This window comes from Artibeus jamaicensis, unplaced genomic scaffold (assembly GCF_021234435.1).
Source record: "Artibeus jamaicensis isolate MK-2021 breed Jamaican fruit bat unplaced genomic scaffold, CSHL_Jam_final contig_465, whole genome shotgun sequence".
Lineage (NCBI taxonomy): Eukaryota > Metazoa > Chordata > Mammalia > Chiroptera > Phyllostomidae > Artibeus > Artibeus jamaicensis.
In genome coordinates this window covers 13,001,590-13,026,279 of record NW_026521843.1, presented here as the reverse complement: position 1 = coordinate 13,026,279, position 24,690 = coordinate 13,001,590, and the positions used below count along the sequence as shown (strand labels likewise).

The 24,690-nt window shown below is 56.5% G+C and overlaps 1 protein-coding gene across 2 annotated transcripts in view; it reads left to right on the top strand.

Moving 5' to 3' along the window:
• Positions 1–2,420: 2,420 nt before the first annotated feature.
• The window catches only part of ADCY3 (adenylate cyclase 3), a 60,387-nt gene continuing 38,117 nt past the window's right edge, over positions 2,421–24,690 (top strand). For both annotated transcript variants that reach the window (XM_053666929.1, XM_053666928.1), the window contains exons 1-2: positions 2,421–3,334; positions 3,782–4,635. In XM_053666929.1, the coding sequence (XP_053522904.1) occupies positions 3,961–4,635 (675 nt within the window). In that variant the 5' untranslated portion in view covers positions 2,421–3,334; positions 3,782–3,960. The remainder of the gene's footprint in view (positions 3,335–3,781; positions 4,636–24,690) is intronic.

Here is a 24,690-nt window from a genome sequence, read left to right as displayed (position 1 = left end):
TCCCCCCGGGACACCAGGGTTCTGCTCCTGTCTATTGTTTGCTTGATTCAGGAGCCCACATTTCCCCAGAGGGCAAATCACTCTTGTTTATCCAATAGCTGCTAATTGTCAGCTATCATCTCTGGGTTCAAACCACACAAACAAAAGATGCTTTCGGCCAAGAGGCATCCTAGCCAAACAGAGCAGGGATAGGATGGGGGTCAGGGTGCCCTCCAAGCTTCTACCCAAGCTGTGATTCTGTGTCCACTGTAGGACACATGTCACAGGCAAGTCACCGGAGTAGCCACTCACGGTCTTGGGTTGAGTGGGTGCATGCCCGTGTGTGTTTTAGAGTAGATTTACTGTTTATTTTTTTCTTTTTAGAGGGGAAGAGAGGGAGAGAAGCAGCAATGTGAGAGACAAACTTTGATCGGTTTCCTCTCTCATGCACCCTGATGAAGGACCGAACCTGCAACCCAGGCTTATGCCCTGACTAGGAATCCAACTGGCGACCTCTTGCTTTGCAGTATGATGCTGAACCAACTGAGCCACACTGGCCAGAGCATATTTATTGTATCTTTTGATTGCAAAAGCAATGCCTGCCAACTGTCCAGATTATCACGATCAAAAATGTATAGCTTTTCTCTTGGTTGCGGTTATTTTTCATTTTCCCTGGCCCGGGACATTTCGACAGCAGCGAGGCCTGGCGTTCCCCTCCGGGACCGCCAGTGCACCTGTGAGGGTCATTTCCTCTCCGGGCAATCGTCCACTCATTCAGTGACTGTTCTGAGTACCCGTCAGGTGCCAGAGATTGGAGAAGCAGCTGTGAGAGGGGACGAGGCTCTCGCCCTGGCTGCCTGTCTCCAATTAGCTGTGTTTTCTCTGATCTCCTCTGTGGGCAGGACCTTGAGCGGCTCCCTTGCTCTGAAGTATTTACTCAGTAGACTCTGGCTCCCAGGAAGGTACAGGGAGGCCTGCAGCTATCCCAGGGGGCTTCCCACCCCCACAGGGAAGGGCTGTGGCTACAGCCCAGAATGCATCGCAGGGCGGGAATGTGCTGTGCTAGAACCTGAGCTGTTGTTGAGTCTTTGTCGGGAGGCTCCAGTTGCCTGATCAGATCCTTCCCTCCAGCCCTGAAAGGCCTCGTTTCAGGTCCCCTCTGGCTGCCCCCTGTGCCCCCAGACAGCTGAGGGTCTGTCTTGTTGGTGGACCTGGGGCCCAGCAGAGCGTCCTGGGGACAGGGACGAGGTGGCTCCTCCAGTCTTCCTGGATGCCTGGCCAGGCGGGTGTGCACGGGCACCCTGAGGGCAGGCCTGATGAGCAGGTGCCCGCCGCCAGGGCAGGAGGCTTGTGGAAGGGCAGGGACTGAAGCAGTGAGGACAGTGGTCAGGGCAGGAGATTGGGGCTCTCACCAGGTATCTGTGTGGAACACTCCTGCACCGTGTGGGGGACAAACGTGGGGGGGGATGGGCGATGGGGGATGGTAGAAAGTCCAGCAGGACACTCACAGAGCCAGGAGCTAAGGGTTGGCATGAGTGCCAGGAAAGGGAGAGGACCTCACAATGTGTCAAAGTGGATACCCCGTGGGCCAAAACAGGCCCAAACAGTATTTATCAGCTCTTTTCCTTTTATTAATACATGTCCTTTTGTTAAACATAAAAATCACACCTCCTTTAACATCACGTACTGATCTTTGAACTGCAGATGAATTAAAACAATGGGAAAGGTGCTGCTTTGTTTAAACGATCCTCCTCCCAGATCTGATGTTCTGTCCCCCACGTTTGAGATGGAAGCCCTGACCAGTCTGGGCTGAGGCTGATGACTGTTCAGAATGAGCATGAGGGACTGACAGAAACAGCTGCCAGACAATCTATTCTCTGAGAATCTGTTCCCGCAGGGATGGGAGCTGCTGCCTGAGGTCCTGCATGGGCCTCATGGGAGCTCCAGGGGGCACCTCCATTCAGAGTCTGGATGGCTGCATTCCTCCCCTCTGGGACCCAGTTCCTCTGCTCTCCCCAGGGAGCCCATCCCCTACTGTCGCTAGCTGTCCTCAGCAAACCCCTACCCCTCTCACAGGCTTTTGTTCCCAAACAGCCCATCTCCTTCCTTTCCCTTTATCTAAATTCCTATAGCCTGTCGTTGGCAAGATGTTCGGTCAAAGCCAAGGAAAGTAATTTATACTAAGGAGTAACAGACTGATAGGCTTAACCATTCCAAGGAGCATTTGAGTTTTTAAGGAGAGTTTGTAATTTCAAACACATATCAAACAGGTGGATGTGCACGGGAGCTCTTCGTGCAGCACGATCTTTTCCAGGTCCACGTGCCCGCAGGAACGTGGCTCGGCTGTGGGCGCGTCTGCGGAAAGTTCAGGCCCCGGGCTCCAGCGTTTGGGCGCCAGAGTGGGCGGGGACACAGTCCCGGCACGCCGGGCCATCCCGAAACCTCAGCCCGGGCCTCCGCGCGCCCGGAAGGAAGCTGCTGCGGAGGAGGGGGCTGCGGGGGTGCCCCGAGCGCGCCTCACCTGCAGGAGGGCGCGGCCCGGGCTTTGATTCTCCGAGAGCGGGCCTGCAGGGGAGGGCGCGCATTCTGCCGTCCTTCCTGCCCGCCGCCCGGTGCTGGAGCGCAGGGCCACCGGGCCCCCTCCAACTCTCGCCCCGCGCTCCTTCTCACCCTCTCCTTCCCCGCGCGGTCCCCGGCCTGGAGCCCGGCGCTTCGCCCACACCCCCAAGTCCCGGACGCACTCGCGGAGAGGGCGGTGACTGAGGGGAGGGAGGGGCGCCGCCCGCCTCCAGGGGCCTGGAGCGCGCGTGGCCCCAGAGCCGCCCGCGCCGCGCGGGGACTCACAGAGCAGCGCGCCGCGCCCGGACTCGGCTGGCTCCGCTCGGCGCGCGGGCGGCGGAGGATGCTGGCGGGCTTCCTCGGCCTCAGCCCGCGCTCCCGCCCGGGAGGGCCCCGCGTGCGCCCCTAGCAGCGCCGCCGCCGCGACCGCAGCGGGGACAAGAGGAAGGGGTCCGTTCGGGCCGTGCACGCCGGCTCCGGCCCGCGAGCCTCAACCCTAGAGGCGGGCGACCCGAATTCTCCAGTTCCCGTAGCCGCCGCCTCTTCCTCCCTCCTGCGGCCAGGAGCCTGTGGATGCCAAGAGGCAGCCCCGAGCCTCTCCCGGCGGGATTCAGGGCCTGACCGCGGGGCAGTCGCGCTGTGGCCGGGGGCCGTGGGGCTGGCGGGGCGGCGCGGCTGCGCGGGGAGCAGCCCCCGGGCGCGCTGAGCCTTCTGCCCCGCCCGCTGCACGCGTGACCCGGCCCCGCAGCCTCGCGGGGACCGGCCCGGGCCACGCGGCTCCCGAGTTCCCGCACAGGTAAGCTAAGCGCAGGGGTAGGGCCGGCCTTCCGGAGGGCACGCAGTGCCGGGAGGGGGGAGTCGGAGCCGCCGAGGGCTGGGTGGGAAAAGGAAGTAAACACGGGGAAGATTCAGGAATCCCCAGGATGGCGCGGGCGCGGCTCCTTTCTGGCACGTTGCACCGAAGGCGTGGGCCTGGAGGGGACTTAAGGGACGAAGTCAGGGGCTGAGAGAAGAGACCACAGGTGCGAGGGATGGAGAGGTGGCCAGGCCCCTGGGCAAGCCAGAGGCAGGCAACCAAGCGTTGCAGTGGACCACGGGCGTGTGCCGGGTGGGGCGGCGGTGGCTGGAGCGGGCCTGGCCCCCAGCCCCTCGCAGCCGCAGTTCTTTCGCGAGCGGTGGGCGGGCCACGGAGAAAGCACAGGTGGGCAGGAAGAGCTGCTGCCACTTAGAGGTGTCTTTTAAGTTCCAGATGATCGGCGCTTCCTGTGCCCTGGAGACCCGTCCTGCGTCCCCGCCCGCGGTGGCCGGCACTGAGCCTTCCCCAGGTCTCGGAGAGCCCTGCTAGGTGGCGGCCCATCCCGGAGCCCTTCTTCTGTCCCCGGTGCCCTTCTCCAGGGCCAGGAGCAGCAGACGCCAGCAAGGATGCCGAGGAATCAGGGCTTCTCCGACCCGGAGTACTCGGCCGAGTACTCCGCGGAGTACTCGGTCAGCCTGCCCTCCGACCCGGGCCGCGGGATGGGCCGGAGCCACGAAATCTCCGTGCGGAACTCGGGGCCCTGCCTCTGCCTGCCTCGCTTCATGCGGCTGACCTTCGTGCCCGAGTCCTTGGAGAACCTGTACCAGACCTACTTCAAGAGGCAGCGCCACGAGACCCTGCTGGTGCTGGTGGTCTTCGCAGCCCTCTTCGACTGCTACGTGGTGGTCGTGTGCGCCGCGGTCTTCTCCGCGGACAAGCTGGCTCCCCTCGTGGTGGCCGGGGTAGGGCTGGCGTTGGACATCGTCCTCTTCGTGCTCTGCAAAAAGGGGCTGCTGCCCGACCGGGTCACCCGGAAGGTGGTGCCCTACCTGCTGTGGCTGCTGATCACAGCGCAGGTCTTCTCCTATCTGGGCCTGAACTTCACCGGCGCCCACGCGGCCAGCGACACGGCGGGCTGGCAGGCCTTCTTCGTCTTCTCCTTCTTCATCACGCTGCCCCTCAGCCTCAGCCCCATCGTGGCCATCTCTGTGGCCTCCTGTGTTATGCACACCCTGGTTCTGGGCGTCACTGTGGCCCAGCAGCAGCAGGACGAGCTGAAGGGGATGCAACTGCTGAGGGAGGTGAGTCCCACCTTCCCCTCCGAGTCACCTTGGGGCTTCCCCTCCACCTCACAGCTTGCAGCCCAAGTGGTGCCTGTTTTGAAGGTGGGGGTGGCATTGGTGTTTTATGGTTTTGTGTTGGATTTTTTTGCCCTTGGTTCATAATGTGTCCTGGGGGCTTCCGGGCTCTCAGCTGCCTGTGCCAGAAGGACCACCCTTCTCTCAACCCCTGGTCTTGCACCAGGGTTCACCCCTAGGGACCGAAGGATGTCAGGACATGGAGCCTCAGAGCCACCCTGTCACCTGTGCCCAGCTCCAGTGGGTGGCAGGAAGGCCCGCCTCGGCCTGGTCTGGAGGCAGCATTGTCCTGGCCATTCCTTCTCGTCGACCTCTGCCAGGAAGACCTCTTGTGGGGAAAGAGGCTCCCTTGACGTCTGGTCTCTAGCCTGTCACTGGCTAGCTTTGGCAAGTGACGGACTTGGGGGGACTCTGTGCCCCTTGGAGTGTCTGCCTGGGTAGGGTGGTGGCTGTAAGATGTGCCCTGGGACACATGGCAGGCGGCTAGAGAGGGAAGGTGGGATTGTCACAGATCCCCGTCTGCAGCTGAGAGCATGGGGCCAATTGGATTATGGGGGCAGTTAGATTATGGGGGGAGTGGTCCCCCCACAGAAGTGGCATGGGGACAGTGGTGCCGGCCACAGTAATGGAGGGGCTGCTAGTTCTGGGGATGCCTGCTGCTAGAACAGTGTGGTCTTTTAGCCTCAGCTTGCTCTGAGAGCCAGCCTTGTGCTCGGCCGGGTTCCAAGACCCCGTCTCGGTGGGAGGGGCTGTGGGGACCTGCGGAGGTGACCGTCTGCCCTCTGAGTTTGTTACCTGGTGACCCATCTGGGGATTCCACCGGGCTTGGGGTCACAAATTCTACAGCTGTGTGTCCTGCCTGCTGCCTCCTTTCAAACAGATGGAGAGCGACTGCCCAGGGCCACACGGCCAGTTACGGCCGTTGTCTGCCTGGAGGGGCCGGGTCTGGCTTCCATTTTCCAGTTCTGCTTCCAGTGCTCTTCCCCCGACGTCACACTGCTGCCTCGGTCTAGGCCAAAGCCATTAGTGTTGTCTCCTGGGGTCGAGGGCTGAGTCTCCAGGTGCCCGGTGGTGCCGTTGGTGGTTGATGCAAGAACCCAGTGGGGCCGTCCCATCGCCTCCTAGTTGCTTAGAGGAAAACACAAGTTTTCCTCGGGTTCGTTAACTTTTCCCTGGTTTTGGACCAAGGTTCTTCCTGCTTTCCCGTTGTGGCTGGAAGTTTTGTGCCTTTCGATTCTGCAGGCGCGTGTGAGTTTGTGCAGGCACGCCAACAGGTCCCTTTGGTTTTCTCCCCATGACACATTCATGTGAGGTGACAACCTACCATTACTGTCGTGACTTCTGGGTTAGTGGCCTTCAGCTCATGCCGGTGCCCGTGGCGGCCTCTGCTGGAAGCTGTCTGGGGAAGAAGGGCGAGAGTCATCGCTGTGATTCTGAGCGTCGAACTCTGAACCATTGTTGCCTCGTTACCTGGCGACCCATCTGGGGGCTCCACCAGGCTTGGCGTTGACGGCCCTTTCCTCTGTGCCCGGCCCCGGGCCCCGTGCATTTCCCGTGTGCTTTGCAGTCCATTAAGGGAGCGAAACAGACACTCTTCCCCGGCGGAGCCCAGAGTCTGGGTCCATGGTTGCTGGTGTTTCTGGGTGTTCCTGAGAAACAAAAACCCAAACAGATGAGAAAACAGAAAAAGATAGAAAAATAAGTAAATCAAGAATAACCACGTTCGCATCCCAGGAGAGCACGGCCTTGGCATGGAAGCTGTGCCCTGGGCGTGGCTTTGGGCAGCGGGGGAGGGGACTCGCAGGGTCTGTTGGGGAGCCTGAGCTATAGGATTGCAGGAGGTCCCAGCCGTCAGTGGGCTGTGTTCCAGAAGTTTCTGAGTCACTTGTTTGGGACCTAATGTAACTTTTCAAAAGGTGCCTGGGTTCCCAGGCTCACCCACCAAAGCCTTCCTTACGTCACAGTGTCCCTGCGTTTGGTCGCTATGGGCACAGGAGAAACTAAGTCCCGTGTGGCCCTGCGTTGCTCTGGGGAGAAAACACCTGGATGCTTTTCCTCCAGCTGTGGAACGAAGCACCATTCACCTGCTGGCTGCTCCTCTGGGCACATGTTACCCACTGGGGGCACCATCAGGGATCGGAGGGGGAAGCTGGAGGACAGCGACAGGAGAACAAGGTGGCCAGACTGCCCCCTCCGCAATCAGGGTGACACCAGGAACTTTCTCCAGGCGCCCACATCTCCCTTCTTTCCATTCAGCCGCCTAAAAATGTCCCTTTCTTTCTCTTCTTCCATCACCCGTTGGGTCCAGCCAGAGACTCCCTCCTGGGTCAGTGGAGGAACCGAGTTTCACAGTAGAAACAGACACCAGATTTCAGGGGGTTGTGCGTCCTTTTGCTGCCATGGTCACGGGCAGCACTGAAGAAGCATTTCCAACACCCAAGTTATCTTCCTGTGCCCCTTATATCCCCCCAACCCATACTCTGCTCCATGCGGGAGAGACAGAGGGGACCCAGGGACCTCAGGCCAGCCTGCCCTGGGCCCTCCTCATGGGAGGTGGACAGGTGGGCTCCGACAGACAGAGCCTCGCCATCAGGGGATGTGGGTGGGTTGTGGGACTGAGGGGTTGCTGGGGCTGCGTTTATTAATGAGTAAATGTCGCTGAGCACCAGGTGTGGGCCTTGCAGCCTGCAGGGCCTGAGTGTGAGGGGGTCGGACGAAGAAATCGGAGGCTGTGGTGAAGGAGAGCCTGGCCTGGGACTGGGGTCCTGGGGGGCTTGAGGGACAGGAGGGGTGAGCTGAAACTGTTGGGGTTGTCCTACCTCCTTCCCCTTGCACGGGTCCTGGCACCACCAGGCCTTTTAGGGCCCACCTTGCCCTTTACTGCCCCGAACTGCCTCTGGGGGAAGGTGATGAAGGGGCAGGAGGTTGAGGGCAGGGCCGGGCAGCAGCTGAAGGGAGAGGATGAAGGGGAAGACACAGCCAAGACGGTGGGAACGTTCCCAAGGCCAGTGGCTGCCCCCTGAGATGCTCACATGTGCTCCTGTACACCGTTAGCTTTTCACAGGGCCGTTGAAGGAATGAGTCTGTGGCAAGTTAGGGGTAAGGAACCCCTGGAAAATATGGCTTTATTTTATAGCAGGAAGGCTGTTGGGGCACCTGAAACAGAGGTTGAGGGTTTTCTCAGGGAGTGTGCACGGAATCAAGAGGGAAGAGGGCTTAGGACCCAACACTAGGGAGCAGCCCGGTGGGGGTGGGGTCTCCACATGGAGACCTGCCCCATCCCTGCCTCTGCTTCCTGCCCCATCCCTGCCTCTGCTTACTGCCAGGGCTCTTGCTTGTCGCAGGTGGCTTGTGACAGGTGGACAGACCATTTGGGAGCAATAGGCGGCCCTGGTCTGACGGCGTTTGCATCGTTGGTTCTCTTGAGTTGTGGAAACTGAAGACAGGTGGAGGCTAGGTGGGGCCGGGGGCCAGGTGTGGGGCTGGTGCTCACGGTTCTGCAGGGTGACCCAGGGTTCGGGGATGTCACTTGGTTAGCTGGTGGGGATAATACAGCGAGAGGCCCTTCACATACTATAAAGCACTATGCAAATGCTAGATATCTATTTCTTTATTGCTCTTAATCTTGACACACCACCTCCGACCTTTGAGCTGTGAATGAATCAGACCAAGTTTGTTTATTATCCTTTTTTTCACCTCTTTTCTTTGTAACCAGCTGGCTCTTTCCCTCATTTTGGAAGCATTATTTTAAAGAAAGTTTTCTTTGTAATGTAGCAGAGACTTTAGAAACAAAAGAAAGATTGTATCACAATTCTGCCGTAACTTTTTTTTTTTTTTGGTGTGTTCCTTTCTAGTCTTTCCTATGGAAATTTTTGCAAAGCTCTGCTTTACCCCTGCTCTTCTTCGCTTTGGATCACGGGTTGTTTATTGTTGTTGCTTTTTACACGTGGTGCCGGGACCGGGAACCAAACCCACACCTCAGGTGTGTGCCCGACCTGGAGTTGAACCTGCAGCCCCTTCGGTTACATGACGACGCTGCAACCAACCGAGCCACACTGGCCTGGGCGACTTTTTTATATTTTCAATTAGTCTTCACCATCACCATTTTTAAGGGCTACATAATGTGATTTTGAGTAAATGTGCTATAATTAACTGCTCCTTTTCTGGAGGACATTTAGTTACTCGTAATTTATCACGTGCATTTACGTATTTATGCACAATACGGGCCCACTGGGTCTCTCCCCTCCCCTGCCGGCCGTTGTTCGCCTGGTGCCTCGTTTTCCCTCTGATTGTTTTCAGCTGTTTCATCCAGCAACCTTCCTCTTTTGGGTCCCTAAGAAATTTGCTTTGATTAGAATGAAAGCTTTTCTTTACTTTTCCCTTTCCTCTCTTCAAGAGCATTTTCTTTGTCGTAAACAAAAATAAAATGACATGTTTCGGAAGCAGTCCCACCCCACCCGTTACCCCCCATTCAAAACCCCAATGCAAGCCGACTGCATTTGACTTTGGCAGGACTTCCATGGCTGCGGTTGGTTGTTCTCATGTTGTTTTAAGACGGGTCCTCCTGAGTGTAACTCAGTGTCAGCAGCGTCAGGCCTGTCCCAGCTTCTGGCTGGGCTGCTCGAGTGCCGCGGGAGGCTGAGGTTTCCACGCGTGGACAGATGGCCTTGGGGGGCTGGCCTGACTCGCAGCTGGCCCTAGAAATGCCCGCCGCTCTGGTGGTCACTGTTGTCGCTGCCGTGATCGGCTCTGATGAGGGAGCTTAGAAAAGCTTGGTCCAACGCCAAGGGGGGGAAGAGCGGTCCATGTCCAGACTGTCGGAAGGTGCCCCGGGTTGGTCGCCTCACAGGTGTCCCTTCCACTTCTTTGCCGGGCCTCCACCGTGTCACTGCCTCATAGGTGTTAGGGGAGTGTCCTTCTCGGGTGGGGTTCCTCATGAGGACAGAGAATACTTTTGATGCTGATTGTCTTCTCTCCCCCGTCATGGCAGTGGCCCCTCATGGAACCTTTCTCCTTTACTCCATATTTCAGAGGACTGACTTACGAGCAATTGCAGGCGGGGAGGCCTCCGGAATGACTGGACTGGGGGATGTCGAATGTGTTCTTCCAGCAGGTTGGATGCTGGAGCCGTGTGGAGCGTTTTGGTCACTGCAAATCCAGGGGACCGTGGGGCTGTGGGGTGTGGCCCCCGCTCCTGGTGGCCCCCCGTTCCCCAGGGTTGGTGGCGCACCACTCAGGACCCTCATCACTGGGGTGCAGAGGCTCAGGGCACCCGCTCGCAGGTGGGGCCACAGCCTTCCTGTGGGGCCAGCATGTCCTTTGGCCTTGGCTTCCATTTCTCCAGCGGCGGGCAGCTCACCTCCCACCAGACCAGCCCGGTTTGAAGACCCTCAAAACCAGTTACAATGACTTGGATGTAGGTCTTTAAAGCACTTGTTGCGTCATTTAGTCCTCACCGCCACCCTGGGAGTGGGTCTTCCCGTCCCGGGCAGAATGCAGAGGGACCCAGAGCGCACTGGGGGCCTGGGGTCACACAGTGAAGACCAGGCGGGCTGGGCTCCAGTGCCAGTCTCCCAGGTCCCCAAACAGTGAACATTCTCTTACCTGGTGAGACTGAGAAAGGCAGTCAGTCAGTCAGTTAAAGCAAAAAGTGAAGTTACTGTGGAAGGGCTCACACACACAGCTGCGTCGAGATGCAGAGCTGTCCTCCCTGAAGAGCGAACCGCACTGCGTGTATAAAAGGGGAAAGGAAGCCAAGGGCTAGGTGGTGGTCATCCGGTGTCCCCTGACGGGGGGCAGGGGGAGCTGTGGTGCCTTTGGGGTTCCCCCGTGGGGTCTGGGGGAACATTTGGGGGCAACGGAAGTGTTCCGTATTATGACGGTGGATGCAGTCACAGGGCTGCGAACATTTGTCAACCCTCACCAAAACAGGCACTTGAAGAGGGTGTTTTTAATTATGTGCAAACTACATACAACTCAACAGAGTAGATTTTTTAAAAAGTCAGTAAAATCCAGGAGTCACACCCAAGAATCGCATGTATGTCTGTACATCTGTACGCTTTTCAGGTAACTCATTTCCATCGAAGGCATTTGGCTTTGTGGTCACGTGCCTGTCTTGGGTCGAAGTGGACGCTCTGTCCGCTGGGCCCTGCGCCCCGGTGCTCCCTGCGCCCGCCTTTTGTAGTTAGGATGCCTCGCCTGTCATCCCCAGTTTTCTTCCAGGGCAATTAAAAGCCCCATGGAAATAATCTGGGTGGAGAATCCGAGGTTTTTATGATGCTTCTTGGCTAAATTTTTGCTGTTGTCTTGCCCACTCCTAATTCAACAGTAGTTGCTTTTAGCTACACACATTTATCAAAAGTTCCCAAAATGTTCATTGGACTTTTCTTAGAAATAACAACCGTCCTCATTTCACACTCATATTTTACCTGCTGAGGTCATCTTTAATCACATTGTGTGACTATGATACCAAGAAAATCCCTACTGATGCAGCGGTGTAGCTGACTCCTAGGAGACACTCCAGAGGTTGGAGCAGAAAGGCAGGGTGGCCCCAGAGAGGGCCCTGCCCGCCGTGCGTGCAAGGCCAGCAGGTTTGACAGAGGGACGGAGGCCTTGGCTCACCCGGAGGGAGTCTCGGTTCCCAGAGCTTCGGTGCCGTCCTGTGCTCCTCTCCCTTCTCTTCCAGCCCCATCCTGCTGCTTCTCGGCGGCCGTTCCTGGTTCTAGTTTATGCAGACGAAGCAGCATGTCTGCCTCCTGTCTTCCACCCAGCAGCCCTCCCAGGACCTGCATGCATCCGCCTTACTCTCCCTCAGTCTCCTTTTCAGCCTCAACCGCCTCCCCTTTTCAGGAAGTCCTCAGGTGGGGAGCTTTCCGGAGCTCGGTCACCCCGGGCGCCTCCCCTGGCCGCACATCACGGAGCCCAGAGAGTCTTCTTCCATGTTGCATCCTGCCCCTCCCCACATCCCCACTTTCTGCCCCAAGAACCCTGTCCATCTGCCTTGTTGCAGACACACATACTGGAGGTATAAACTCTAGAGCTGTAACTTAAGATTTGGTGGGGACGGTGGCAGCTTCCACCCCCTGGGCGTTCATGAAACACTTCCCGTGTGCAGAAACATTCAGGTTAATAGAGAGAAGCCTGTTGCTGCCTCGGTGGCAGACCACCTTTGTGGAGGCCGGTGGAATGTTCCCTGACCTTGCAGGACATGCTCTGTGAGGCGGTGGGCTGGGGCAGAGGAGCCCTCTGCAGGCACCGCCCCAGACGCTGCTGCTGGTGGCCGAAGGGCGTGCGTGCCTCCTCCCTGGCCTGCCGACTGCGCCGAGTCCCCCGCAGCCTGCACACCCTCATACTGTCTCCCGTCCCCGTGGCTCCTGTGTCCCCGCATCCTGCCACAGCAGCCAGGATCCGCACGCTTGTCAAGTCAGCTGGAGTCTGACACATCCCATTCTTTGTCTGCCATCTTTTCTGGCAAGGATGCTTGCTGTCTTTGTTGTTGATGACGCAACACGTGAAGTTCCATCTGTGTGCCTGTTGGTGGACCTCTAGTTTCCACCCACCTGCCACTTGGTCTGTCACTCAGCTGACCACAGAGGACTCTGGTCACGGGCCTGCACAAGTTGTTGGGTGCCTGGGACGTGGAGACAAGCAAGGGAGGCCCAGCGTGATTTATGTCACCCTTAAGGAAAAAAGTTATTATCTGGATACCGGCCGGCCACAGAGCAGTCCCTCAATCAACTTTTGCTGAGTGTTGATGCATGAGTTACAGTTAGGTTGAACCACATGAAATTGCCAGTGTTCAAGCACTTTCAACTTCCTTTCATATGGTCCCATCTGTTACAAAAGTGACAAATGCACTCATTACGGAAAACCTGGAAAATACTAACTAGTACTGGAAAATGTGACCTGTGATATCGCCCCTCGAGGTGCCTGCTGTTGACGTCAGGCCCCTTCCCACAGGAAATAGGTTTCTTCTCTATCGTGCAGGTGCTTGTGGTTAGAAATAATTCAACCCAGGAGACAGTTTAAGGCGTAAAAGTGAAAGCCCCCCACCCGTTCCCCTTCCGGCAACTCTTGCCAAGTGTTTGGGGTGCACACCTCCAGAGGGCTTTCTATTAATTTGCATATCTACATGAATATATGCATATTCAGGAACCTCTCCAGGTGTGCAGGTCACCTGCAGCCCTTTCTTCCTTCAGCCAGGGTCCCACTCCAGGTCCACGCTGGTGGCCTCTCCTGTGTGGCTGTGGTCACTCCTTGACCTGGGGAGCAGCCAGGCTGGTCGTGAGCCACTCCTTTGGGTCCCACTGGGCAGGAGGCACAGTCACAGCCTGGCCCAGCAGCCCGATGACAGAGGTGGCGGGCAGGCAGCATCAGCCTGGCCCAGAGTCGGGGCTGCCACTGGGTCTGGTGCCTGTGGCCTGAGAGTGTGGTTTGTTCATTGGGAATCTCAAAGTCATCATCTGAGTCACCCACGCCAACTGACAGGGCAGGAGAGAGAAGGAGGCAGAGGAAAGGACGGAGCCAGGCCAGGGGTGGGACGGCCAGGGCTCCGGGCAGCTCAGTGTCCCCCTCGGGTCTCTGTGGGAAGGTCAGGGCTGCATTTACCCACATCCCTGCCCAGCGCTGGCGCTTTTCATGTTTCTGATTTTACCTGTTTCATCGTTATTTTATCAGTGAACAGGAGCTGAGTTCCAACTCAGCTCTTTGGGTGCCCTGGGGTCTCGGGCCAACACGGATCTCACCAAGAGTGGTTTCCTCTCCACGGGCGCGGAGGGTCTGGGAGCAGGTAGCCCAGTGAGTAAGAACCAGGCTCAGGGTTGGATGCCAGGGTTTGAGCTGGATCTGCTGGATTGGGGTCCGGGTGCTGAGCCCGCTCTGTCCTTTGGAACGCAGACGCTAAGTGAGCCTCTGGAGGCAAAGCTCTGAGACTGGTGCTGGCTTTGTGAGTGGCCGTGACCATGATGACAATGCTGGCTCGCCCAGCATTGAGGCAAAGAATGGACAGGACAGTGAGTGAACGCACTTTGTAAGCCGCAAAGCCCCATTGGAGTGCAAGTGTACTATCGTTATATGTTTATTGGTAACTATGTAAACCCCCAACTGTATCTGTCTCCATTGGCTGGTGCCGGGCTGCATTCTGGTTGAGTGGGATTTATGAGTCAGAGTTTGTATCTAAAGGATCTTGCTCCTGTGACCTGCTGTCCCCTTCCTGCACTGCTGCTACCAGGAGGGACGACCTTGGAGATCTGAGGGTGTCCAGAGAGGAAGCTGAGGCCCACAGGGTCACACAGTGAGACAGGGTCAAAGCCTCAGGCTATGTCCTTGGTCTCCTGGGCCCCAGGCCTGTGTTCTTCCAACCCCGGGGGTGAGGACTGATAACTCCGGGACTCCGCTTGTGTGGTGGGGCAGGGGCCTGTGACAGGTGCAGGGAGTAGAACGGAGACTGGGGTCTGTTCAGTCCTGTGGATGCTGGAGGCATAGGCGCTGCGATACGGGGTCACAGGAGTGAGGGAGGGGCCGGCAGGGTGTCAGGAGGAATCTGTTCAGGCAGGAGGCTGTGTGGGAAGAATGGTAGGAAGGGGAGGTGGAGGTGAAGGGAGGACGGAGACCTGGTGTGGGGGTGCTCGCAGGCCATGGCCTGCAGCTCCGTGGCCGCCAGGGTTTCCAGGGTCAACGGGGGAGGACCTCCGGCCTCAGGTCTGCTGCCGAGCGGCTTGGGATTGTGTGGGTCACTCTGCTTTTCTCCCAATCTTGGGGGTCTGTTTGCCTCCCTGGGGCCTCTCAGGCCTCCTCAGACCAGGGCTCTGTTCCCCGAGGCCTGAGGCCGGGCGCTATGGGGCTTCCTGGGGCAGAACTGCTTCCTCCTGCTCCCTGGCTTTAGGGGGAAGAAGGAAGTCAGAGGATGGTATGGTTTTTCCCCCAAGTCTTTTTAAAAAATTTTTTGATGCTTTGAATTTATTGGGGTGGCATTGATTAATGAAAATATATAGGTTTCAGGGGTACAATTCTATAATATACCATCTGCACTGTGTGTCCGCCGCCCCAGGCCGAGTCTCCTCCCATCACCATCTCTCCCCCTTTACCACCCTGCCCCCTTTCCGTCTGGTCGCTGCCACACTTCATCCAGCGCTCAAGGAGCTGCATCGATAGGCTGGTCTGGGAGTGAATGCCCTTGGAGAGGATTTCCTCCAGCTCAGACTCACCGACCTAATCTGCCGCATGGCTCATTTTTCCCTTTGGAAAAAGGAGAGATGATGCCTGACTCACTCTTTCTGTGCGCTCAACTTCTCCTTCCGGAAAGCATCTCAGAGGCACATTTGGATATAGTCATCACTCCTCTCCCCATCACTGAGGCCAGTGTCACTCTTCGGGGTCTGAGGGAGGGGCAGGGGCTCAACCCAAGATGACTGAAAGGGCGTCCCGAAGCCCTCCAGGGGCCACTATGACACAGAAGACCCGCGAGAGCACAGAGGGAAAGTGTGGCTCTGCTGCGGTCAGGAAGGGCCTCCTGGAGGAGGCAGCGTAGAGCCGGGCTGTGAGGGGCACATCGGATTTCGGGCACTAGTTGGGCAGGGAGGGGCAGAGGTGATGGCCAGTGCACGGTGGTCTGGGGCGTGGATGTGGATTCGTGGACTGAGACCCTTTGGTGAGAGCCCTGGGCAGGAGGGATGGTGAAAGAGAAGGCTGGAAGGTAATTTGGGGTCCAGAACGGAGGACCTAGACGGCTCCTGGAGATCGCTGTGACTACATTTTGTGGGTGTTGGGGAGCAGTGGAGTCCCGGAGAAAAGAGAGCACAGAAAAAAATATCTGAAGTAATAACGGTAGGGAAATTTGCAAATCTGATGAAAATCACAAATCCCACAGTTCGAGAATCACCCCAATGTGGTGTGAACAGAGTTGCACCAAGGCACATTTGGATTAGATTGCTTATGACTAGCAAGAAGGAGAAACTCAAAAAAAAAAAAAAAAAAAAAACCTACCAGAAAGAAAGAAAAAGGACTTGAGAGAAGGACAAGGATAAGAATGATGGCAGATGTCTGGTCAGAAATTATCCAAGGAAGAATGCAATAGAACTAAAAAATGAAACGAGTCAATCTAGAATTCTATACCCAGCAAAAGTATAGGTCAGAAAAATGAAGGGGAGATAAAGACTCTTTTGTAGACAGCCTGGAGTTGAGAGAATTCATCGCTAGCAGACCTGCCCTATGGAAAAGTGTTCATGGAAGTTTTTGAGGCAGAAGAAAAATGATGCTGGACAACAATGTGGAGAGCGCCAAGGATTGAAGAGACCCCTAAATGGCAAATAAGTACAAAAATATGAGTTGTTCATTTCTCATTTTTAAGCTAAGCCTGTCTAGAGCAAAAATATAAACAATGTTCTCGGGAGTGTATAACATAGAAGCAGAATGTATGACGACAATAGAACAATGGAGGAGGGCGGCGAAAAAGCATGCTGTTCTCATCTTCTTATGCTGCCCGCGAAGTAATAATGTTGGGAGCAAACCGTATGAAGTTGGAGTTGTCTGTTATGAATCCCAGAGCAATCAGTAGAAAAGCGAAACAAAGAAGCGTCTCCTAAGCCAATAATGGACACAAAGTAAAAGGATTAAAAAAAAATCCAAAAGATGGCAGGAAAAGGGGGAAATAACAAAGAACCAGTGAGACAAATAGAAATCAAGATGATAGTATTAAAGTTGGCCATATTGGTAATAAATGTGGTGGTACCGTGACTCCATTTAATAGGTAGATACTGTTAGATGGATAACAAAGGAAGAGCCGAGTATAAGTTATAAAGAAATCCATTTAATATATGAAGCCACAATAGATGAAAAGTAAAGGATGAAACCCTGACTGGTGTGGCTCAGTGGGTTGGGCATCGTCCCACAAACCAAAAGGTCACCAGTTCAGTTCCCGGTGAGGCCACATGCCTGGGTTGCAGGCCAGGTCCCCTGTTGCGAGCGTGTTAAGAGGTAACAGATTGATGTTTCTCACCTCTTCTTTTCTTCCCCTCTCTCTAAAAACAAATGAATAAAATCTTTAAAAATGGCCACGGCCTCCTTTAAAGAAAAATGAAAGGATGGAAAAAGCTATTTCATGCAAACACTACTCAGACGGAAGTCGGGTGGCTGACTTCCCCAGGACCAGAGGGCGCGGACGTGGGAAAAAGGACCATTACCAGGGACAGACAGGCAGGCTCTTAGAGGAGCTGCCGCCTGGAAGCAGGGGCCCCAGGCCTGCTGGTGGTCCAGGCGAGGGAAAGGACAGGAAGTTTCAGGTTCCCTTGTAAAGAGACTCACTACCACAGAGAAAGGCTGTAGGGCAAATAGAAGAAAACAGAAATTATCCTAAACCCCCTCCCTGAGAAGATAACCACTGTTGACGTTTTGGTGTTTCCGCTCCGACCCTATTTCGTTTTTGTGAAAACGAGATCCGAGTGTGGCCGCCTGTTTCACCCTTTGCTCTTTATCAGGATTTACCTTGCACTTACTTCCTCTCGAAGAAACCAAGGGGAGGTGTGCTCACTCGTGGGTGGGCCATGGGGGGGCATCCGAAGGAGGCAGGGCTTAGCCGGGTTTGAGGGAAGGGTGGGGGGTGATGGGGCAGGGGGGGGTGCAGGGGGTACTCCAGGTGGGCGGTGCCGCTCACGCTGTGGGGTGCAGGGGTGTGTTTTGGTGCGGCCGAAGCCTCACCACCCTTGGGGGCGGCATTTCCATTTCCCCCTCCTCGCTCCGGGCTCCCCCTCCCTCCTTTCCCTAGCCCTCCATTCATTCGTTCCGTCACTCAGCTGTCATTGGGCGCCTCCTGTGCACCGTGAGTCTGTCGACTGCTGGGGACACCACGGTGACCGGAACAGATTTTGTCCCCGCCCTGGTGGAGCGTTCAATATAATGGACAGACACATCTGTTCTACTCAAAGGCAAACATTTTTACGTGTTTAAAAATAGTACCACAAACATGGATTTTCATGGCACAGAATGCACGGTGAGAGGTGAGGCCTGCTGCCCAGGTACTTGAGCGGCAAGACTGAGGCCCTCCATGCGTGGGCTGTGCTGTGGGCTGTGGCTGGAGGAGGCCTGCTGGGTGACTCTTGGGGGCCATCGGCGTGGCGGACAGGAAGGGTTTCCCCGGGGAATCATGGGAGGTGTTCAGAGAAGTTCACGGGGGTGGGAGTGTATAGGAACTTGAGGGCCAGAATGGGGTTTTCGACTTTGCCTTTGGACAGTCGGCCGCTGTGGAGGTGTTTTGAGCAGGGGTGGTGCTTGCAAAAAGTTTCTTTTGGAAGACTGACATGGCACCAGGAGATGGATTGGTGGGAGCAGAGTACGCAGCCCTGGATAGGGGGAGGGTTTGGGTCAGGTGGTGGCAGGAGGAGGAGTGATTTGGAGGAAGACCGGGCGGCTTTTGTCCGGAAGGAGCCAGTGGAATGGATGGCCTGCTGCAGGTGCAGAAGGAGCACCAGCGAGCGGAAAGGACGGGGTGGCGTGGTCCAGGCGTCCAGCAGAGGTTGCTGAGGGTGTGCAGGGTGGTGGGTGGTGTTCCAGTCATCTGGGGTGCACAGCCGGGGGGGCTGAGGTCCCATCCTCGGCTGGCAGAAATGGACCTTTAGGTCAAGGTTGATTGGAGGAGACCCGGACAAGCCGGGTCCCCACCGATCCCCAGCTACACAGAGTCACCGGGGAGCGTTTAACCAGGCCGGTGTCCGGCCCCTGGGGTCACTGTTCTGGGTGCTGCCTGGGCACAGCTCCCAGGTTATTCTAAGGTCCAGCCAGGGTTGGGAACCCCAAACAGGGTGAGGGGGCACACCTGGGTGGCACTGAGCCAAAGCAGTTGTGGCTGAATAACTGAAATTTAGGGGAGGTGGCATTTTGCCAGGACTTTGAAGTTGGGGACCTGAAGCTCTCAATGTCACCTGTGACTAAGATGGTGCCTTGAGAGGACTGGTCCATGGCCGGACAGGGATTCCCCCCTACCCTGTCCCGTCTCTCTGGTCGTGACCGTGTGTTGCTTTGCCAAGAGCCAGGGAACAAGAGGAAAAAGGGTTGGGACAATGAAAAGGAAACTTGGAAAAGGACTTTAAAAATCCTAATGGAAAGTCAGGGACCTGGATTAACTGCGGGGCCCACGGAACGGCAGTAGCAGACGGCAAACAGTGGATGTGGCTTTGACCGCTGGACGAGGTGCTGGCCAGACAAGAAGAAAACCGGGAGCAGGTGCTGTGCCTCGGGCTGAGGGCGAACCAGGGATCGGGAGGTTACAAGAAAAGGAGAGAGAAGAGATGGACGGAAGAAAAACAGACGGACCCAGAGAGATGACCTCAGCTCCTGAAGTGACCGCGCATGTTCAGTTTGGGTTAAAGAACCCGGTAGGCCGGAGGATCTTGGCTTTGACTTAATATTCATTACACCCGCCAGCACAGCGAGTGGGGAGTGCAGAGCCCCGGGTCTCCAGAGGCGAGAGGTGGGGGGCACCTGGAGACCTCCATTCTTCACCCCCTCCCTGCAGAGGCTCAGAGCACCTGCCTCAGAGACAGGAATGTACAGAAACAGCAACTAAGGACTCAGCATGGAAGGGCTGAGTCGGAACCCACGTCTGAAAACAATCCCGGACGTCCCTGGGCCGGTCTGAGAGGCCTCAGAGAGGAGGGGTGGCCGAGTCATCCCATGGAAGCAACAAGGGAGAGGATAACGGGATCGAATCCCCGAGGAGAAAGCCCAGATTCGGGGGAAGAGGGAGCCCGCTGGCGTCTGCACCCGGAGTCTGCACGACGTTTCACTCACTGAGTCGGAGCCGTCTGAAATGGAGAGGTGGCATCTGGGACCCCGGGGGGGTGTCTGGGACCCCGGGGCGCCCTGCTGCGTGGGTGCACATGTGGGGGAGGGCTTTGTGTGAGCGGCGGTCTGCCTCCCCATTCTCCCCGCTAAGTCTGTGTGGTAGTGACGTTTCTGGAATCCTGAAGATTTCTGTCTGCGGAGGAATATGCTCTTCTTCCTCTGGGCTGGTGCATTTGTCCTCGAGTTCACATCAGAGTCGGTTCCAGAAAGTGGGGACCTGCGTGCTCAGTGCAGCCAGCAGCGTCGCCCAGAGGGGAGGAGACCTGCGCTGGCCGCGAGTCGCCCTGTCGTTGTGGGGGACCCTCCCACAAGTGCACAGTCATTATTTCTTGCTTTTCCTTCATTTAACATTGGGCGTCGGTTAGAAATTGGTTTAAATTTCCTTTACTGTCCAGAATGCATGTGTTAAAAACGTATGGCCAAGTGGTTCGGTTGGAGTGTTGTCCCTTACGCCAAAGTGTGACAGCTTTGATTCCTGGTCAGGGCGTATACGGGAGGCAGCTGGTCCATGTTTCTCTGTCTCCCCCCGCCCTTCCCCGCCCTTTCTAAAATCAGTAAACATCCTTGGGCGAGGATTTTAAAAAGTAATGCAAAAATAAAATGGACGCGTGAAAACCCACAGCTGAGTGTATGCACCCCAAGTTTTACTACCTCCCCCTGCTGGGGGCCTTTGCCACCCTGGCCCTGGCCCTCAGAGTTCTGTGCTTCCTCGGCTGCTGGGAGGTTCTGTATTCCCAGCAGGTTTGAGCTCTTTGAGCTCCTTTCTTATTCTCCGGGACCAGCATGGGGCCCGCCACTCGCTGAGAACTCAGGAGGGTTGAGTTTTACAGAAAGGGTCTGAAACCAAGCGTGATTAAATATTTTATTTTACTATTTATTTACTTATTTATTTTAAAAGATTTTATTTATTTTCAGAGAAGGGAGAGAGAAAGAGAGGAAGAAAAACATCAATGTGTGGTTGCCTCTTGAGCGTCCCCCCACCAGGGACCTGACCCGCAACCCAGGCATGTGCCCTAGACTGGGAGTTGAACCTGGGACCCTTTGGTTTGCAGGCCGACGCTCAGTGGTGCAGACAGGAGCCACACCAGCCAGGGCCGATTAAATATTTTACAGTAGAGTCCTTTCAGCACAGTTGGAACGGTTTGGCCTGCAGAGAAGGACCAAGGTGACTGGCTAATGGGCTCACGGGAAAAGGAGAAGACCCCCCCGGCTGCGTCCTGGTGTTTCCGCCCCGAGTGCAGGTGTGGGGGGCCCAGGGAGGAGGCGTTTGACGGGTTTTCCGGTTACTGATCATCGGGGCTAACAGACCCTTGCGAGAGTCTGGGGAAAGCAATGGACTCCCCAGAAAAGGGCAAAACAACATTTTGCCCCTGGTTGGAGGGGTTCACTGACTTCCCTACACCTGGCCCACAGATGTGGGAATAATTCCCTGGTCAGTGTCCAGTGCTAGATGTGAGCTGTGCCTTTCTGCCTCTCCTCCTACGAGGAGATGGATCTTCTCTGGTTTTACTCGTCTCTGCCCTGCGATTCTGGGGCCGTCTTTGCATCGTGGGTACGTTTATCCAGCCACCGTGTCCTTACCCGCAACCTTCTCCTCTTAGCCCACAAGCTCCATCATTGATATGAAAATAAGTGCATCTGCCCGTTGACCTCCTGGTCCTGTGTTCATTATCCTTCAACACACTGCGGAGGAGAGTTTCCTGTGACGACTCTGTCGTTGAAGAGGAAGAAGGTGTCGTTCTTGGCGATGTTTCTCAGCCTCAGTTTAACTGACATGCGGGCTGAGAATTCTCATTTATGTGGGGATTGCGCTGTGCCAGGCCCTGGGCTGTGAGCGGGAGGGAGACCCCCGGACCTCAGGGCGTACTGAGTCCCAGCGGGAGATGTACAAGGCCTGCTTGAGTGTGGTTGGTAGAGTAATAACATGGGTGTAATAATTTATAGTTTTAATTTGAACACTTCCCTACAATGTCGTATGGTGTGCTTGAGTGTGATGTTGTCATATTATGGAGTGACATGCTTCTGATTTTGTACTAAGAGAGGTTTAATTTGTGGCGGGCCCTGTATGTGCATGCGTGGTGGTGTGGGGTAGAGGGTGGGCAGGTGGCCTCACAGAAAAGAGGCGGGTGTCCCAGGGCCGCTGCCCCAGTGTGTCCTCCGTCCAGGGTGCTCTGTGGGTGTGTCCCACGCCTGAGTCTTTTTGGTCATTTATATCTCAGTTTAAATGGCGCTGCTTCACGGAGACCTGCCCCTACTGCCTGTAGCAGTCACTGTTTTGCACCCGATGCTGCGTAACAAACCCAAACTCAAGGGCTCACAAGCCTGCATTGCCCCCTCCCATATCTGGCTGGGACTTGGCGGGGGCGTGGGGCTCCAGGCTGGGGCCTGGGTTTCCTTTGGCCCCGGTGGTCTCTTGTCCTGCTGTCCCAGTGAGCTTCTGCTCGCACTCTTCTCACAGTGACAGTGGGGAAGTGGGAGGAAGAGCAGAAATCCGCACACGTGTGGCTGTGCAGTGTCCCCTCTGCGGGGCTCGAGGACGCGGCGGACCAACAGTTTCCCTCGTTGCCCGGTCTGCAGCCGCTAGCTGCCCACTTGGTCGCCTTCACTCTCTTCCTGAGCTCTGGCGCGCTCATGGGCGACTCCTTCGTTTCTCACTTGTCTGCTGTTGCCCAAACACCAGCTTCGAGACGGCAGAGCTTTTCCTGCCCACTCACTGCTGAGTGCCAGGCACCTGTCTGGCCACTCACAAAATCTTCAAATGAACAAACTAATGAGAGGTCACATTTGGGCAGCCAGGGGAGGCAGGCTGGAGCTGGGTCCTGAAGTGGTAACAGCAACTAACACTTCCTGGGGGTGAGTGAGGCCAGGAATGCGCTGCGTGCGTGGCTGACCTGGGTTATGTCAGGGCATCATCACAAATGCAGCCTGGCACGGGCAGGGGCAGGGCCGGATGTCTGCAGGGGAGCTGCAGAGCCCATCCTGTTGGAGGACAGGAGGGCGGCCTGGGGCCAGGGCAGCCTGGTGGGCAGCGGCCGGGTGAGAGACGCAGTGGTGGCATGAACCCAGTGGCCAAAGCTGGCGTGTTCCACCTCTCTGGAGAAGCCTCACGTCAGTCTGCTGGGTGGTGTCCCCGGGGTGTGAGCTCAGGCACCGTGAGGGACCTCATGCCACGAGTCAGCCTGGCCGGACGTCCATCCTGGAAATCATCCTTGCTTCAGGGGAGGTGGGACACTGACCATCTCATAGCAGAGGCGTGCCCAGGCTGTCAGACAAGCAAGCAGCTTCCGGAGGTCCGTCTCTTCTGAGACACATCAGGGCCCTGCCCAGCCTGGAAGGCACGGGTCAGTGGCACTGGCACAGTGATGCTAGTTTGCCCCAGGGCAGCACGAGAGAGTCACCCTTCCGTCTGCAGACCTCCCCTGCTCTTCTGGGTCCTCTCGGGATTCGGTGCCACTCCCTACCCTATGCCTCGGTCTCTGCCCACCTCTGCCGACCTCTGCAAAGCTCAGCCAAGGAGACGGCAGTGTCAGGAAAGAGCCTGGGCTGGTGCCTGGGTGCTGCGCATCTGAGCTGGGCAGGAAAGCACAGCGGACCTGCCCGAGGCGCACGTGTCCAGTCCAGCTGGCTTCTGATGGTCAGTGCCCTGAGCCGGTGTGGTTTTTTTCTTGAAATGAAAACTCTGTGCTTATAGGAAGAAAGGATGTAAAAAGAAGGAGACCCAGGTTCCAGTCTCTGCCCTGCTGTGGTAGCCACGGGCTCGTACACTGATTTCTCTGGGCTTCTGGTCTCTTCTGCAAGATGAGACTGACAGCTTAGCTTGTTGTGACAATTATGATAACGAATATGAAGCCTCTTGTAAAACCTCATTGAAGTATTACTATTGGTACTAATTTGCCTTCTCCCCTCTGGAGGAAAAGAAAGAAAAAAAGTCTCTAGGAATGTTTTGTCCAGGCCCTGAGCCAGGCTGTGACGGACAGTCTCTCTTTCACCCTTACAGGGACAGCTGTCAGGGTTGCTGAGAGGACGAGGCAGCTACGGCTCCGAGCGGTAAAGTGACCGCTGTGGGCCACTTGGCCTGCTGGCTGTGTGCATGTTCTCTGTGACCACACGGCCTCCTGGTGGTGGCCATGTTCACCACCAGGAGGGCCCCTGAGGGTCTGCAGTGACCACGGCTCCTGGGTGGGGGCCACTGCATGGTGGTCGCTGGAGGCTCAGCCTGGGGAGGCGCGCTGCCTGCTTGGGGTGCTGTCTCCCTGTGGCTTCCTGCGCTGCAGCACCTTGGAGATTTTTTCCAAAACATCTAAGTTTGTTTTCATGAACAGAGACGTCAGCATGGCCTTCCCCCAGCAGCAGAGCGTCATGAGGTCTCTGAGGGCGGCCGACGCTGACCCTGGTGCCCCAGAGCTGCCCTTTCTCCCTCGGCTGCTTCTCCCTGGTTCTGGAGTGTTCTCGAATCTGCAGGCTGGAATGAGGCTGTGCAGGGAGAGGTCAGCCTGGGCCTTGAGCTGCCAGCCTGACCCCGGTGGGTGACCACCCTCTTAAAGCCCTGTTTGGAGCGGCCCCTGTCCCCGTGGGCTGTAGCAAACGGGCAGGATATGGTGATTCATCCGATTCTGAGAGGAAGGATTTTGTAAAGGAATTTTCTCACGGCTGCGTGGCTGAGCCTGGGGTATTAAAAATACTTTTTCTGGCTGTCGTGGGTTAGAAAGCTTGAGTCTGAATGAGAAAGCTTGAGTTATCCACTTGGGAGATTTGTTCATCTTATTCATTATTTTAAAAATCTTGTGTTAAGGAAATTTTTTTTTTTTTCTGAAGTAAGACTGCTACCCAGTCTGAAGGAGGTGAGAAGAGGGGACCTCGGAGGCAACCCAGAGAGGGCTTCTCTGCCTTGTGGGCGCAGGGCGGCCACCCCAAGTTTGAAGTGTGGGCTGGCACCAGGAGCCGCTCTTCTCGCCCCGAGCCTTCCTCCCTAGGGCCGGCCCCTGCGTCCTGGCCGGAGGTCTCCTTGGCTTGGCAGCATCGCCCTGTGAGATCTGGGCCCCGGACTTGGTGGCAAAGAACGGCCTGCACGGCCCTCTCCTCCCACCCTGCGGGTTGCCAAGGTCCTTCGGGCCCTGTGGACGTTGCTGCGTGGGAGGGGCCTGGGAGTCCTTTCCTCAGCTG